This window comes from Gastrolobium bilobum, unplaced genomic scaffold (genome assembly GCF_033153095.1).
Source record: "Gastrolobium bilobum isolate Gb01-03AN ecotype WA unplaced genomic scaffold, APGP_CSIRO_Gbil_v1 utg4612, whole genome shotgun sequence".
In the NCBI taxonomy this organism is placed as follows: Eukaryota; Viridiplantae; Streptophyta; class Magnoliopsida; order Fabales; family Fabaceae; genus Gastrolobium; species Gastrolobium bilobum.
The window spans coordinates 88,763-106,697 of record NW_026896581.1 but is presented as its reverse complement, the minus strand read 5'-3'; the positions used below and the strand labels follow the sequence as shown (position 1 = coordinate 106,697).

The 17,935-nt window shown below is 35.2% G+C and overlaps 1 protein-coding gene across 1 annotated transcript; it reads left to right on the top strand.

The window, feature by feature from the left end:
• Positions 1 to 7,422: 7,422 nt before the first annotated feature.
• On the top strand, positions 7,423 to 9,462 carry LOC133300726 (protein LYK2). Its single transcript, XM_061500308.1, has one exon. It carries the CDS (start codon positions 7,423 to 7,425, stop codon positions 9,460 to 9,462), a length of 2,040 nt encoding a protein of 679 aa, XP_061356292.1.
• The last annotated feature ends 8,473 nt before the right edge of the window (positions 9,463 to 17,935 follow it).

The window sequence follows — 17,935 nt, the reverse complement described above, 5'->3', positions numbered from 1 at the left end:
ATTCAGCTCCCAATCTTCCCAACCTACAATGTCTTTGAATCCCTTGAATGAATGGAAGTAGAATTAAGTCTACACCCCCTGACTTGGCTCTTTTCGCGAGAAAAACCATCCTCATCTACTAAATTCATGCATTTTAAGTTCCCGATTTTTATACTCTTTTTTAATTATTATCTTTGATGAGACTCTTTATATTCTCGACGCAAGAAATTAGAAATGTCTTCAGGAGTGGGTTATGTCTCCTACTACTCCCAAGATCAGCTTAATATTCTGTCTACTAAGAACAGTGGGTAGCATGTGTTCTCACGTGCATGTGCACACTTTATTATGCCATTCATTTAGACCCCATACTTTGATCATATGAAAAAACTTGCTTTTCTCTCCAAAAGTGTGTTGAAGTCATTCTGACATATGGGGTGGGGGTGGGGGAGAAACAAGTGATATTCATTTTGGGGTAATAATACTACATGATATTGGTTAATGACCTAATTTAATGATTTCTTTGAGTCACATGTCTTATTTTGGAGATGATTTCGCAAACATCAACTAACAGTCCAACGAAAGACGGTATTGATGTCAAATTAAAAGCTTATTAAAATAGACAAAGAGGGTTGGTTAATGGGTTTTTGATTCATAATGAGTCATTGATTCAACTCATTAAATTAAATTTTATATTAAATTATATACTAAAAATATTAAAAGGTGCATTTTAATCAATAACATAGTGTAGTCTACTGGTAAGGTGTATTTATATCGGTTGAATCATGGTTTCCAAGTTAACGGGTTGGACCGGCCGGTTTGATTCGATTTTAAAATAATGATTGGTATAGCCACTGTAAACCTTTGTTGAGGTTGGTGGTCTTCCTTGTCTTAAATTGAACATGTTTTTCTATAATTGAAATTTTTATGTATTAAAGAAGCTTATTAAAATAAATAGCGAGAAGGGTTTCTACGAGTTCAAATTGAAATTTATTTCGAGTTTTGAGATTAAATAAAATTTTATGTTGACAAAATTTTGTATCTTTAGCTGCTGAATCTGGGGTTGGATCTAATGACACAATACATCGTTTTGCTCTTCTCCTGTTCCTGCTCCTTATGCCACTATGCCAATGTCATGGATTACATTTTTGCAATGATTTTTTTGATACAACGAATTATGAATACCTTTTTAGTTCTAAGAAAGATAGACATTATTATTGTTTTTATTTAGAATAATAACAATCTTCATTTTTACTTAAATTATACTAAGAGGCCATCAAGGTAGTATTGAAACAGCAACAATCATGCTAGTTAAAATCTCGATTCATCACTACGATTTTACGTTTTTATGATTTTATTTTCATCAAAACGATTTTACAAATATTCCAAACGTTTTTACGTTTTCACAATTTTTTTACGTTTTATGATTTTTTATCCCCTTTCTGATTTTACTTAAAATCTAATAAGTTGTACCGAAAAGGGCTGGTAGCACTTTGGGTACTTGTGTTGTGATAATAACACAATGAAATCTTCTGTGTTATCCAGTCCTGAGGGCAGGATATACGTATTTGATGACAACCACTAGCCAAATGTTTAAAAGCTTGTTCCTGTTCTGCGTTATCAAAAGCCACAAATTTTCTTTCCTTTGTTCTGTAAGTTCCTGAAAAAGTGTGAAGGGGAATACAAGGAAAGTTTCTTATGAATACCCGTGAATCCTTTGAACACTCCATTACTTTTGACTTCACTGAATCCAAGTTAAGCTAAAAGTTGGTAACAAAAATAATGGTTCTGAGAATCTGAGCCAAACCATTCACCAGATTTTTCGCTAGGTTATACTTTATTGCAGGTAAAGTACCAATCACATCGAGTATCCTGTTTCACAATGCCTTCGAATGTATTGGTTCTAGATGTTAACCTCATCACCCCCAAAACGTATTCAATCCCACACTCTTTTACATTATTTTACATTTTTACATTACCCAATCGCAGGCATCTATTAGAGATATTTCAAAAGAGATATCAAAACACGCTAACAAATACTTGAATCAAACACAACACGACATTTTAAATCACTATAAAACACGCTAAATATTGTATCGTATTAATGATGTATCTTATATCATTTCCATGCTTCACAATCAATGACGAGTCAGGGCATGCATATTAAGATTTGAAAAACTTATCAAACTTTTTCAAACATAAAAAATGAGTTTAAAGTTTTTATATCATAGGAGATAAAAATATTATATATATAAAGTGTGTGAGGCTCATGCGGGGCCACACAAGGAGAAGAGAGAGAAAGAGAAAAATTAGATCCCATGCACTTTTAGGCAGTGTTATTAAAACCGGACCGACCCGACCGGGTCGATTCGGGAACCGGTAAACCGGTCGTATAACCGATCCGATTGAAGCAACAGATCGGCCATGCATCAGAACCGGTGCGACCCGGTCCGACCCGGCCGGTTTTCATGAAAACCGGTGACCCGACCCGGTAAAAAAAAAGTCCAATATTTGAATATTTTTTTACTTATTGACTTATATAAGTTATGTACCTACAACCTATGATGCACGGACACTGACACGGGACACTGACACGGGACACGACACACCGACACGTTAATTCTAAAAAATGACATATTTCGACACGTTGGGACACGTTTTGATATTAAATAATATTTTTATGTTTATAAAAAAAAATATTTTTAATATATATAATATAATTTATATTTAATAGATATAACAGTCCATAATAAGTCATATAACGAATCAAATATTCAAATTTCATAACATAAATATAAACAAAAATAATTTTCCGTACCTTGTTAATTTTTCATGTCAAATTTCATAACAAAAAAAAATTGATTTATAAATGATTTTTTTATTTTTAGTTAATAAAATAAAATTAAGACTAAAAAAACATGTCCGAGCGTTGACCACGTGTCGGAAAAAGTTGACTGCGTGCCGGAAAAACTTGTCGGAGCGTGTCCCCAAATGTTGACCGCGTGTCGGAGCGTGTCCGTCACGTAATTTTTTTTTCAAATCACGTGTCGGTGCCTCTTAGCCTACAACACTAATATTATCTCAATTATGTACTATGCAGAAAATTTTGAATTAATTTATAGTCAGAGATGTCGTTTTATGAACCTAAAGCCCCGTATCACGATTATTATATTTTTGTTTGATCTTTTATTGGATAATAATATGTGATTTATTATTTTTATATTAAAATATTTGAAATTTTTATCATTTTTTTTTAGATATTTGAGTATGTTTATAATTTTTTAATATAAATTATAAAATTGTATATAATTATCGGGTCATGCGGTTGAACCAGTGACCCGCTGGTTGAACCAGCGACCCAGTACCTCGACCGGGTCAATGACCGAGCCGGTTTTAATAACATTGCTTTTAGGTGTGTATAAGAAATAATTTTATTTCTTAAATCATGAGAAACTTTAAATCCATAAAAAACAATAATAATGAAAATCAAAAGGCCGAGCTTGAGGGATATGCTGGACCTAGGGATGGCAAAACGGGCTCGGCTCGGCGGGCCAACCCGCCCCACCAGCTAAACGGGGCGAGGCGGGCTCAGTTTTTCAACCCATCTCAAAAGTGGGGCGGGGCGGCGGGCTCATTTTTTGGCGGGTTGATGGCGGGCATAGGCGGGCCGAGGCAGGTCAGTGTAAAATAGGCTCGGGCTGGCGGGCCAACCTGCCCAACCTGCCAAACGAGGCGGGGCGGGCTGAGCTTTTCAGCCCACTTTCAAAAGCGGGGCGGGGTGGGGCGAGCTGGCTCATTTTTTGACGGGTTGATGGCGGGGTGGGGCGGGCCGCTCACTTTGCCATCCCTAGCTGGACCTACATTTATCTTGAATCTGGATATAGTATCGAGTAAATATTTTTATGAACTTGAGGGGCAATCGCCTAAGCTATGACTTCAAAATTATGGAGTATACTTCAAACATTTTAAGAATCAAATACACTAATTTTAAAATCACCGCTTTAAATCATGTAACCTTAACACCAATTATAAAAAGAAAAAATGGTTCCATACGCATGTACTTATTTTATTGATTGTCTCAGGATTGTGATGTACAATAACAACACATACAAAATGAAAAGGATTAGCTCTTGAGCAAGCTATATTTGGCTTATTGTTGGGTGCAATATGGCTTGGCATGGGCGCTGTGTGGTCTTTTTCCATGGTAGTGGCGTTTGTCAACGTAGGATATCAATGGTCTCTGTGACATGTCTATACCTAGCCCTTCTTTCATGCCTTAACTTTACCAAGCATTAGTTAATATTCTTTTGTCTACTTTTCAAAGCCCACACTTTCCACTACTTTCATCATTTCTATCAACTTTGCTTCATAGGTTACATTGTTTGTAATTTGTATGCTGCTTTCTCATCTTTCATCTTTCATGTTTATAGCTAAAAGTTGCATGTACTTGGGAGGCAGAGTGCTATCCATGTAAGATTCTTTTTGCATTGATGGATGACCTTCGTTGTTGACATTGGTGTCTTAGCTGTTTTTTATTCATTTTTTTTTTGGCGTTTGATTGATATAGAATATGAAAAATGGAAAGAAAAAATGTAAAGGTTTGGATTTTGTAATCCTTGATTGAAAGAATGCAAAAAAGAAGAAGAAGGTAAATTTCATTTTTGCTTTACCTATCAAGTGATAAGTGTTTGGCATCCCAAATTTTCAATGAATCTGCTTTCCACCGCCATAATTTGAAGGTCCGTTCAACCATTGTATAATAAGGATTTGAAATACTAAAGAAGTAACGTCAATGACTGTTGGTTTGGATGGGCTCTTATTTATAAAAAAGTTGTTTTTTTAAAAATATAAGTCCTTTTGAGAATTTTTAGATGTTTGAATAACAACTTTTTAAAAAAGCAAAATTTAAAATAAAAGTTAAAATGCTGTTTTTTTTTTAACCAATAGCTGGTTGCTTTTGAAAAAAACAGAAATTAAAAGATAGTATAAATTTTTTTTTGGAAATAAGATAATATAAATTTTTAAAATACAATTTTAACCTCATCTTATCATACCTATTTTTTTTTTTGGGTAAGCTTCTTATCATACCTATTTTATCTCTCCTTATCCCATGATCATGCTATTTTATCTCTCCATTATTGTAATTTTATATATAAAAAGTACTTTTTTTTATTTTAACATCCAAATAAATTTTTTTATGTAAAAATGATTTTCCTATCATACATCCAAACGTAAAATAACTTTATCTTTTAGAAAAAGTTCTTTTAAAGAAAACAATGCATAAAAAGTCATTTTTTTAATAGCTCATCCAAACGGCCCCTAAATACTAATCTTAATTGATAGGAATTAAGATTAATAGATATCAATTTAATTATTATATTAATGCTAATTGAAATGCTAAAAAGAAGTAAAGTTAACTAGGGTTATAACTGGGCTGGCTCAGGCTAGACTTTGGTTTAAATAGACTAAGTTTATATAAAATATTTTGAATATAGTATGATCAATTAGCCCAATATAGACTAAATTATAGGTCTACTCTAACCTGAAGTATATTAAAAAATTAAAAATTTTGCCTAGGTATGTTAGCCTATTTAAACTTATCAAGATTGTTTACCAAAAAAAAAAACTTATCAAGATTTAAATACCTATCAATAATTAGAAAAAATAAATGAAATAATATTATTTTATTAATTAAAATTATTTCAAATTTTTTTTATTTTAATTAAAATAAATAATACAATATTTACCGGCCTATAGGTTTGTAGTTAGGCCTTGTAAAAGTTGGCCTAACAGACTTTTTAAAAGGTTTATCTTGTTTTATTTTATTAAATTTATTATGTCATGTCTAACCTAATATTAGTCGAGCTATAGCCCCCTAATAGCAGGGTTGGCAAAAACTAGCCAACCCGTCGGGTTGGCTCGTAACCCGTCAAAAATGAGCCGGGTTGGGTTGGCAAAAATGAGCTGCAAACCCGAGCCAACCTGACCCAAACCAGCTCGTTGGTTGAGTTTTTTTTTTATAAAAAAATACAAAATATAATATACAAAAATGGACAAAATCCACACATGTTGCCATCATTTTTCTTCCTTATCTAAATCTAAGTCCTTAATCTTCTCACATCCTTGCCTTTTTTATATTAGTAGGCTGTGCTGACTCTGTTTGGTTCAAATATCTTACCCACTTGGTAGAAAGTGGTTCTGATTGTTTCTTGATGTTGATGCAAATTTGTAAGAAAATTTGAAACTAAAATATTTTTCTTTTATTTCTCATTCTGTAACCCTTTGTTTAAGCTGATGGAAGCCGCATAACTGGTGCATTAATACTACAGGGTCATTTAAATAGGTTGAAAACGAGCCAATCTGTGAGCAATTTTTGAGCCAACCCGCGAGCCAATTTTCGAGCCAACTCGTGAGCTATTTTTTCAAGCCAACCCACGAGCCATATTTTTTAGTCAACCCTAACCCGACTCGGGTCGGGTTGGGTTGGATTTTCTGACTCATTTTTTTTTTCGAGCCAACCCTAACCTGGTTCGTTTTTTTCGGGTTGAATGCGAGTTGGGTGTGGCCGGGCCGAGTTGGTCCGTTTTTTCAACCCTACCTGATAGGCTGATAGTTAACAATCTAATTCTTTTATTAATGGAAACTGAAAAACTACTAATTAGAAAAGATTTTTTTAAAAAAAATAAAAAAGCAACTTCTCTAAGAAAAAAGTTCATCCAAATACACACTTAAACCTACAAAGCTTTAAATATCTATTAATAATTAGAAAAAATAAATGAAATAATAATATTTTATTAATTAAAATTATTTAAAAAATTATTTTATTTTAATTAAAATAAATAATACCATATTGGCCCGCAGATGAATTTATAGGTGAAGTCTTGTAAAAGTTGGCCTATAGAAAACATATTTTTTAAAAGGATTTAGTTTGTTATATTTTACTAAATATATTATGTCATGTTTAGGCTCGTATAAGCTGATCTATAACCTATGATAAAAAGTCTGACTTATTTACACCCGTAAAGTTAACAATCTAATCCTTTTATTAATGGAAACTAAAAAAATACTAATTCCATGTCACGCAATAAAATTGTGATTAAAATGTACCTCTATATGTAAACATTATTCATCATCAGCATATGTGATATGTAAAACAGTGACCTTCCTCACATGTACAAGTAGATGCATATAAAGGCAGTTTTGAAGTTCGAGGAATCAAGTCAAAGAGTTACCTGAACAGCTGGAAGCATAGTCAAAATACACAAAATAAACTTTGTTATTCCCAAGAATCCAGTCTCTGAACACAGCTTTGTAAAATTCTGTTATCTTTCCCTCAGTTTGTTTTTTGTATAGATCCGAAACATTCACTTTCCAAGAGAGAAACCCTTCTATTTTAATAGGCCACTCCATGTTATAGCTACCTGAGTGGTTATGGGCACAATACAAATGATCATTAGGTTCCACATGATAGCTTTGGTCTTTTTCCTGTGGCTGTTTGTCCCGTCGTTGAGTAAAGACCTTCTAAACTGTGATACAACATCACCATATACCTCTGGCTACCATTGCAATGAAAAAGGGTCACAAAACCAATGTGAAACATTTGCACTCTTTCTTACCAACTCTTACTACTCATCACTTTCCAACCTGAGTTTTTACTTGGGACTCAATCCGTTTGCAATAGCAAAAGCAAATGGTTTCTCTTCAGAAACTGAGTTTCTCTCCCAGGATCAGCCTCTTCTTATACCAATTGATTGCAAATGCAAAGGTGGTTTTTTTCTGGCTGAGTTAACCAAAACTACCATCAAAGGAGAGAGCTTTTATGGTATTGCTCAATCACTTGAGGGCTTGACAACTTGCAAGGCTATTAGGGACAACAACCCTGGTGTATCACTTTGGAATCTTGATGGTAAAGTGAGATTGCTTATTCCATTGAGATGTGGTTGTCCATTTTCATCTCAAGTTAGACCACAACCAAGACTTTTGCTTTCTTATCCTGTAAGTGAAGGTGACACACTTTCTAATTTGGCCTCAAAGTTCAATATTACTAAAGAAGCTATTATTTCTGCAAATAACATATCATCAGAAGAAGGCCCTAGACCTAGAAGCCTTGCACCCTTTACCTCTATTCTGATTCCACTATATGGTAACCCTATCCTTGGTCCTCTGGCTAAACAAAGGGAGCCCAATTTGGGTTTTTCAACAACCAGCATCCCAGTGATTAGTCCACACAAGAAGCCAACAATGTGGAAGACTAAATTGTATATTGGGGCAGCTGGGGTTGCACTTGGAGTCTGCATTGCTTTTGGGGCAGCTTTGTTTTTTATCAGATTGAAGCACAAGAAGGAGGAAGAGAATTCAAGCAAAGAAGGAGATATGGAGCTGCAACATCTGAATCATAGTGTAAGAACCACTAGTGATAAGAAAGTTTCATTTGAGGGGTCTCAGGATGCACTTGATGGGAAAATTATTGATGCCACACCGCGTAAGATGTTGTTGGAGACATACACTATTGAAGATATGAGAAAAGCAACTGAGGATTTCAGTTCAAGCAGTCACATTGAGGGATCAGTATTTCATGGTCGTCTAAATGGTAAGAACATGGCAATCAAAAGAACAAAGACAGAAATAGTGTCAAAGATAGATCTTGGCCTTTTCCATGATGCACTTCACAACCATCCCAACATACTTAGGCTACTGGGAATGAGTTTGTTGGAGGGGCCAGAGTCATATTTGGTTTTTGAGTATGCCAAAAATGGTTCATTGAAAGATTGGCTTCATGGTGGCTTGGCCATCAAGAACCAGTTCATTGCTTCTTGCTATTGTTTCCTGACTTGGAGCCAAAGGCTCAGGATCTGTCTTGATGTGGCCAGTGCCTTGCAGTATATGCACCATGTTATGAATCCAAGTTATGTGCATAGAAATGTAAAAAGCAGGAACATCTTTTTAGATGAAGAATTTGGTACCAAGATAGGAAATTTTGGGATGGCAGGGTGTGTTGAGAATGACACTGAGGACCCACTTTTCTATTCCACCAACCCTGCCACTTGGAGTCTTGGTTATTTGGCACCTGAATATGTGCACCAAGGTATAATTTCCCCAAGCATTGATATCTTTGCTTATGGGGTGGTTTTGTTGGAAATTTTGTCTGGTCAAACACCAATAAGCAAGCCTAATGATAAGGGTGAAGGAAGCATTTGGCTAACAGATAAAATCAAGTCCATTTTGAAGTCAGAAAATGTGAATGAACTAAGGGAGTGGATAGACAGTGCATTAGGTGAGAATTATTCATTTGATGCAGCAGTGACAGTGGCCAATATTGCTAGAGCTTGTGTGGAGGAAGATTCTTGTTTGAGACCAAGTGCAAGGGAAATTGTTGAGAAGCTATCAACGTTGGTGGAGGAATTACCAGAAGGGGAACAACACATTATAATGAGTGAAAGCTCAAGCAAACCTCTGGTGAAGACAGTAGTAGGAAACATTGTGTGAATTATCGACTGAAGGAATCAAAGTAGATCAAGTGTCCAAGTTTCTGGTCATTAAATTCAACCCTTGTTAATTTTGAGTGCCTAGAGGCAATGCCCACCTAAAAATTTCACTTGTATATGTAATTACTAAGACAAATCAGAATAAGATACTGAGCTGTGTACTCTCTTTTTTTCCCGTGATAAAAATAGACAATATAACAAAATTATTTATCAGGTAGTAGCTACAAAATTGGTATAAGTTGTCATTTCCTTGGCATTAACTCTAGAGGCATTTTTTACTTGACAATGTGGAGCAAATCTACCTATGAGCATAGGTTCTATTGGTATCATGCATCTGCATGTGATTAGAGAAAGAAAGCATTTCCGGGATTAAACAGTTCAACATCAAATGTAGAAATTTCACTAGCTAAAGAGATCGTATATCAGTGCAACATGCAATGCAGCCTGACGACGCTCTAGCCCCTAGCAAGAAAATTGTTTCAGATTTCTATATGAAAAAAAGTTTGTCTTTCTAAATAATATAACTTTGTGTCATTTTAAATCCTAATCGTTGATTTTCGTCAATTAATGATTGTAATTTATTGCGAATTATTAATTAATTAATAAATTTAACTCAATAAATTATAACTATTTATTAATAAAAATCAACGATTAAGATCTAAAATGATACAAAATTATATTCTTAAAAAAATAAAGATATTTTTCTTTCTATATATATATATATATATATATATATAGGGAAATATTACTCTCCTTTTACATGGGGTAACTTATCTCATTTTCTCTCACTTCGATTTTCGCACCTCACTTTTTTTTTTCTTTTTCTTTTTTCTTGTAATTGTGGGACCCACCCAGTTTCTCTCTACAACATAAGATACCCATCTTATGCAAAAGGAGATTAATAAAACCCATATATATATATATATATATATAAAAAGTTCCAACACGGAAAAGTTCCAACACAAATGCCATAGAATGATAGAATCAATCAGTACGAGAGTCAGAGGCCCTTTTTTATTGGGTTGCTGTGAAGGCCCAAGCGATTTTTTTTGGTAAAGGGCCCAAATGAATTTGACACAAATTTCAATAGCACGCCCAGGAAAATTTCTCTATGTCCGCACATTTAGTGACGGTGGTTCGGGGGCAGCGCCCCCGAATGTTTTTTGTAAATTTTTTTTAAATTAACGCTTGAACCCTCTCATAATCTAGTTGTTTTCATAACAAATGATGAAGAAATCATGGGAATGGGTATGTGACAGGGGAGGAAGAATAAATTTTCTCTCTAATCAAATTACGTTGCTACGTTATTTTAATCATCTCTGTACATTGCTACGTTGCTAACTAATATAAGAATAAATATCATTTTTGGTCCCTAACAAAAAATTCGGTCCTCACTTTAGTCCATTATAAGAAAAAAGAGTCATCTGGTCCCTATGAAATTTAAAGTGGACCTATTTTAGTCTTTTTAAGACTAATGTAAGTCTTTTTTGAATTTGTGAGGGATTACGATGTTAATTAAATTGACTCACTTTGAATTTTTTAGGAATCTCCTCGAAACTAATTTTTGGTAAGGGACTAAAATAGGGACCATATTTTTTGTTAGGAACTTAAAATAATATTTACTCTTACTATAAATATTGAATCAAGAGACAAATAATAACTTACATGATTAAAAAAAAATTAAAATCCAAAATCTCATGTCCGCACTTGCAGACATATGACCCAACCTGGGGTCCGCCAGTGTAACATATAAACAATTATTTCAATTTTCTCTTTTTATGAGTAATTTACAAAAACATTTTTGTTTTGGATTATAATTTACAAAAACATATTTGTATCATTTAGCATTCTTCATTTATAGATAAAACGTTTTAATTTCTAATCCCCAAGTTTCACTAAAGTACTTTCGATTTGGTTTAAGAGTCCTGTTTTTCTGCATCAGCGAAAGACAAAAAAGGGATCCACTAGTTTTTTTAAAAAAAATAAAAAATTTACCAGGATCCAGATTCTAGTGAAATAAATTTTTTTTGTGTATATGGCGTATAAAACTGTTGCTCAGAAATAGTTTTGCCTTGGTTTAATCTATTTACATCATAAATGTCACTTCTTGATTTCAATGTCATCGCTTATATAATGTCATTAACGACGAGAGCTGACATGGAGCTTACATGACTAATTAGAATCATATTTGGATCCCAAGTATTTCATTTGGGGGATTAAATCGAAACTTTCCGTTGCCATATTAAAATTAAGTAGGTGAGATGAGAGTATGTGTTCGATCCTCTTCAGTATTATTTTTTAGAGAGGTTTAAAATTAAAACTTTAATTTTTAACCCGCTTCGAACAAAATTACCTCCACACGAAGATACCTATGATTTATCAAAAAAAAAAAAAAAATTGAAACTTTCATCAAATGTTTGGGATGTAAATAAACTCTTAGTCTTTTATCATTTTAATTTTTTCTTTCTTTTTGGCAAATGACTCAGGCCGGGTTTCTATACCTGTGTGGGTCAACTCGTTTCACAATGCAAATTCCTCAATGCAATAACGTTTCGAGCTCTAGAAGCTTAAGATTTTATTTTTTTTCTTTGTGCTATTCAAATTGAAAACTACAAGAAGAAGATATTGAGCAAACCTACAATGTTTTTCGTGTTACCTAGAACAAATCTATCATGGTTAGCCTGTTTGAGCTCGCTAGGCTCGTATTCCTTAATTTGTTTTCATGTGATTCATGCAAAAAAAATCAAACCCCAATTTTGTTTTTAACATTACCTATAATTAAAATGCAATAATTCAAGTGGTTTAGGTTGGATTGTGGATTAATGTGCCTCTGCTAGGCCTAAACTTAAGGTATGTCACCACCAATAACCCTAAGCCCCTATTTCATTAAGCACATAAATATCAAGTTAACCAATACGATCATGCCTTTACTTAAACACTTATTTTTTTTCTTTTCTTTTTGGATAAATGTTACATTAAGGAGATCAAGTAGGGACAAGAAGCATTCATCGATATTAACTGACTTTGTTGCTTGAAGTAATCATGTGATTATATCAGTGTTAGTTGCATGTAGTTAATCAAGTGGTGAAACAGTTGGTTCACACGTGCATAGGTGCATGTATTCATTGGGTGGTGGGTTAGTTAGTCTACACGTAGTTAGACAGGTGTCAAGTGAGTTAGTTGTTTTGTTTGTATATAATACTTGGAATATGACATTGTAAAGCATTCAAATAAAAACTCGATTCAGATTCTATGTTCTTTCCTTCTTTCTGTTCTGTTCTTTCTTAGGTTCCAAGAACCTAACATTGGTGCTTTCATCTTTTTGTTCTTGAGACAATGACGAGAGTTCAAGAACTATCGAAGGAGTTGCACTCCTTTCAGCAACGGGTGGACACAAATTTTGAAGAACTTCGTATGCAAGCAACGAGACAAGCCGCTGAAACTAGAAACCAGATCTCAATGTTGGTGAATCAGATGCAACAATTACAGGAAACGGTTATCGCTAATCAGGCGCATAGGCATGACTCTTCACACACCAATACTTCTTCTGCTTCTCACAATTCGTATAGATCCGAAGCTATGGATCATCATTCATTACTTAAAGGTGTTTGCATGGAGATACCAGTATTCAATGGTCATGATCTTAATAATTGGATCTTTAAAGCGGAGGTTTTCTTCACTCTTCAAATGATTCCAGAAGAAACAAAGGTGTCATTGGTTGGGTTGAAGATGGAGGGCATGGCAGCTTCGTGGTTTCAGTGGACCTTCAATACAGGTAAAGCTCTTGTTTGGTGTGATTTTACTGCTGCACTTCGTCAACGTTTTGGTATGTTTGGGTTCACAAATTTAAAAGGAGCTTTGTCTAAATTGACTCAATCCTCATCTCTTCGTTCTTATATTCAACAATTTGAGGCGTTGGTTAATCAGATACCAGATTTAGATGATGATATTTTGATGAATTTTTTTGTTTCGTGTCTTCAATCTGAGCTCTAGAGTGCTGTCCAATTGAGGGAACCGATATCCTTGCATCAAGCCATTCAACTTGCAATGGCTTATGATGATCACTTTGGTGATTTAAAGAATTCATTTCAAGGTGCTCCCAAGAAATTTTTTCCCAAACCAGTTCAGGTTACTGCGGTTAATTCAGTTAGTCCAACCACTTCAACAATTCATATTGTTCCTCCACCAACAATTTCAAATACACCAAGGTTGTCTTTACCAGCTTCTAATCAGATGAAAAGGGTATTCAATGCTGATTTGCATAAGAGGAGAGAGTTGGGCCTATGCTATACTTGTGAAGAAAAGTGGACTTCAAAACATATATGTAAAAATAAAATGATGTTGCTGGTGGGAGAAGAAGATGAATTACAAGAGAATCTGAAAGAAGAGCAGATAGTGTGGCAAGTTGATAATTCCATGGGAGAATCAAAAGATGCATCATTACATACCTTGAGAGATAAAAATCATTATCGTGCCTTGGTGTTCAATTCTGCTTTAGAAGGTATGTTTTTCTATTCTAGTTGATTCTGGCAGCACTCACAACTTTATTCAGAAGCTGCTAGCCATTAAACTTTCCTTACCCATGTCCCATTCACATAGAATTCGGGTGTTTCTGGGTAATGGTGATGTCATGTATTCTGAAAGGAGGTGTTTAAAGGTACCACTGTTGATTTAAGGGAATTTGTTTGTATGTGATCTATGGGTTTTGGATTTAGCTGATATTGACATTATATTGGGCATGCCTTGGCTCAAACGTTTAGGAAAGGTCACTCATGATTATATAAGGAAATCCATGGACTTTGTTTGGGAAGGTAACTCAATTTCCTTGCAAGGCCATAATGATGTTTCGGTTACTTCTAACATGAATGTCTTACTCACCAATGAGTGGGCAATGTGTAATTCTTTGCATGTAGAAACTGATTCCAACTTGCAGATCACATGCTTACCTGAGTTGACATAATTGCAAACTGAAATCCATCCACTTGTATGGTCCATTCTACTCAAATCTCAGAAGGTGTTTTCTGTACCTAGTGGATTGCCTCCATTTAGAGGATTGGATCATTCAATCCATTTGGAGGAAGGAACCAAACCTATTAATGTGAGACATTATCGTTATGGTCATAGCCAAAAATCTGAAATTGAGAAACAAGTATCAGACTTATTGGCAGCTGGGTTCATTCAACATTCCAATAGTCCCTTCTCTTCTCCAGTTTTGCTAGTGAGAAAACAAGACAATTCTTGGAGACTTTGCATTGATTACAGGGCTCTTAATGTAGCTACAATTAAGGACAGATTTCCTATTCCAACAATTGATGAGATTTTGGATGAATTAGGAGGTTCAACCATCTTCACAAAGTTGGACTTAAGGGCAGGATATCATCAAATCCGTTTGCTACCTGCTGATGCTTACAAGACTGCTTTTAGAACACATGAGGGCCATTATGAATTCTTAGTCATGCGTTTTGGCTTGACAAATGCCTCTGCAACTTTCCAAGCTGTCATGAACCACCTGTTCAAGCCTTATTTGAGGAGATTTATTATAGTCTTCTTCGATGACATCTTGGTGTTTAGCAAAAATATTGAAGAACATGCTAAGCATTTGGAATTGACTCTCAGATCCTTACAGCAATATGACTTTTTTGTTAAGCTCAACAAATGTGCATTTGGTCAGAAGTCCATTGAGTATTTGGGCCATGTGGTAGATAATAAGGGTGTTTGTGCTAACCCAAGGAAGATCTCAGCCATGCTTCAATGGCCTACTCCAAGAAATATTAAACAACTGAGGGGTTTCCTAGGACTAACTGGTTATTACAGACGATTTGTTAAAGGATATGCTTCCATAGCTCTTCCATTAACCAATTTACTGAAGGGACCAGTTGTTTTTACTTGGCCTGCAGCAGCTGAAGCAGCTTTCTTGGACCTGAAGCAGGCTATGTCTCAAACACCCGTGCTGAGGTTACCTAATTTTGAGGAACTGTTTGTATTGGATACTGATGCTTCGAGCCATGGAGTAGGTGTATTATTGCTTCAAGGTGAGCACCCAATTTCTTATTTTAGCAAAAAGTTAGGCCCTCGGCTAGCTAGTGCTTCTACCTATATTAGGGAGTTATATGCAATCACTACAGCTGTTAAACATTGGCGCCAATATTTGTTGGGTGCCAAATTCATAATCAGAACTGATCACAGAAGTATCAAGGAGCTTCTTACTCAAACAATCTATACAACTGAGCAACAAAAGTATCTGTGCAAATTGATGGGCTATTCCTTTCACATTGAATATAAACCTGGTCATGCCAACATAGTAGCTGATGCTTTATCTCGAGTATTTGATGAAGATGGTGCTTTGTGTGTATCTCTGTCTGAACCTGAGTTTGACCTTCTGTCTGAAATTAAAAATCAGAATTTGGTTGACCCTCATTTAGTGCAGCTTCATCAAAAATTGAAGGATCATCCAAACAGTGATCCTGATATGCTTATTCGTGAGGGGGGTACTCTTGTATAAAGGTAAATACTTCATTAGTCCTTCTTCATCCTTGAAAGAAGCTCACTCCTCGTTGATTGGTGGTCATGCGGGTGTATTAAGGACCTTTTTGAGATTGACAGCTACATTCTATTGGTCAACTATGAAGAAAGATGTGAAACAATTTGTTCAGAATTGTCACATATGTCAACAAGTAAAATATGAGACATCTAAAGTTGCAGGGTTGTTGCAGCTACTTCCAATTCCGGAAGGTATTTTTGAGGAGCTTTCCATGGGTTTTATATCTGGATTACCTCCTTCGAAAGGTTTTACAACTGTTTTAGTTGTTGTAGATCAATTGTCTAAATTTGCTTATTTAGGTCCCTTACCAAACTCTTATACAGCATTCACTGTTGCAACTTTATTTTGTGAATTGGTAGTAAGAGTTCATGGTTTTCCTAGATCCATATTGACAGACAGAGATCGTATTTTTTTAAGCAAGTTTTGGAGCCATCTATTCAAATTGAGTGGTACTACTTTAAGGACTACTTCATCATACCATCCACAATCTGATGGTCAAATAGAAGTGACCAACAGATACCTTGAACAGTATCTACGTTCTTTTTGTTTTGAGCAACCAAAATCTTGGTGCAGTTTCTTGTGTTGGGCACAATACCATTACAATTCAGCCATTCATTCAGCTATTGGCATGTCTCCTTATCAGGCAGTCTTTGGGAAGCCTCCAATCATGATACCTTTTTATCCCAGAGGATTGATTAAATTGGAAGCAATTGATACACTGTTGTAGCAAAGAAATGAAGTTTTAACTCAGCTTAAGGTCCATTTGCAGCGGGCTCAGAATCGCAAGAAGATTCAATTTGATAAGCATCACAAGGAGCGTTCATTTAATGTGAGAGATAAAGTTTGGGCCCGGTTACAACCATATAGACAATTAACAGTTGAAAGAAGAGCCAATCACAAGCTAGCTAAACGGTTTATTGGCCCCTTTGAAGTTCTTCGAAGGTTAGGGAGTACTGCTTATGAGTTGCAACTGCCTCTAGGGAGCCAAATTCATCCAGTGTTTCATGTTTCGCAGCTGAAACCTTGTATAGGTTCTATTCCAATTGTACCGAATTCACTTCCACCTTCAGCTGTTGATAACAGACCTGTGCAGGTTCCAGTAGCAATCCTAGGCACACGTCATTCTTCTTGCCATGGACAAAAAATACATGAGTTTTTGATTCAATGGTCCAACACAGTTCCTGAGGATGCTTCTTGGGAGAAAAAGCAAGATTTGCGTCACTGCTACCCATTTCTCGACCTTGAGGACAAGGTCATTGTTGAAGGAGAGGGAAATGTTACATTAAGGAGATCAAGTAGGGACAAGAAGCATTCATCGAGATTAACTGACTTTGTTGCTTGAAGTAATCTTGTGATTGTATCAGTGTTAGTTGCATGTAGTTAATCAAGTGGTGAAACGGTTGGTTCACACGTGCATAGGTGCATGTATTAATTGGGTAGTGGGTTAGTTAGTCTACACGTAGTTAGACAGGTGTTAAGTGAGTTAGTTGTTCTGTTTGTATATAATACTTGGAACATGACATTGTAAGGCATTCAAATAAAAACTCGATTCAGATTCTCTGTTCTTTACTTCTTTTTGTTCTGTTCTTTCTTAGGTTCCAAGAACCTAACAATAAATCACAGTATCCTTTCTCAAAGATAATCTTGTTCTAGTCGAGAACATCCACATTATAGTGAGGTTAGCTCTCCCAAAGAAATTTTTTTGCATTCACAAGGACTTGAATCTAAGACTCTGTTTAAGCAGAATCAAAAATGTATTATTTGAACCAATCCAACCAAAGTATCTTTGCAAATTCCCGCACCTTGTTTCCAATAAGAGAATCGTCGTTGTTGTTTTTTTTAAAATATTCCAATAGGTTGATCGCTTCGCGACTAGTCCGATTCAAGGCGGGTCTTGGAATTAAGGCTTTAAACCCCTCTCAAAAATAATATT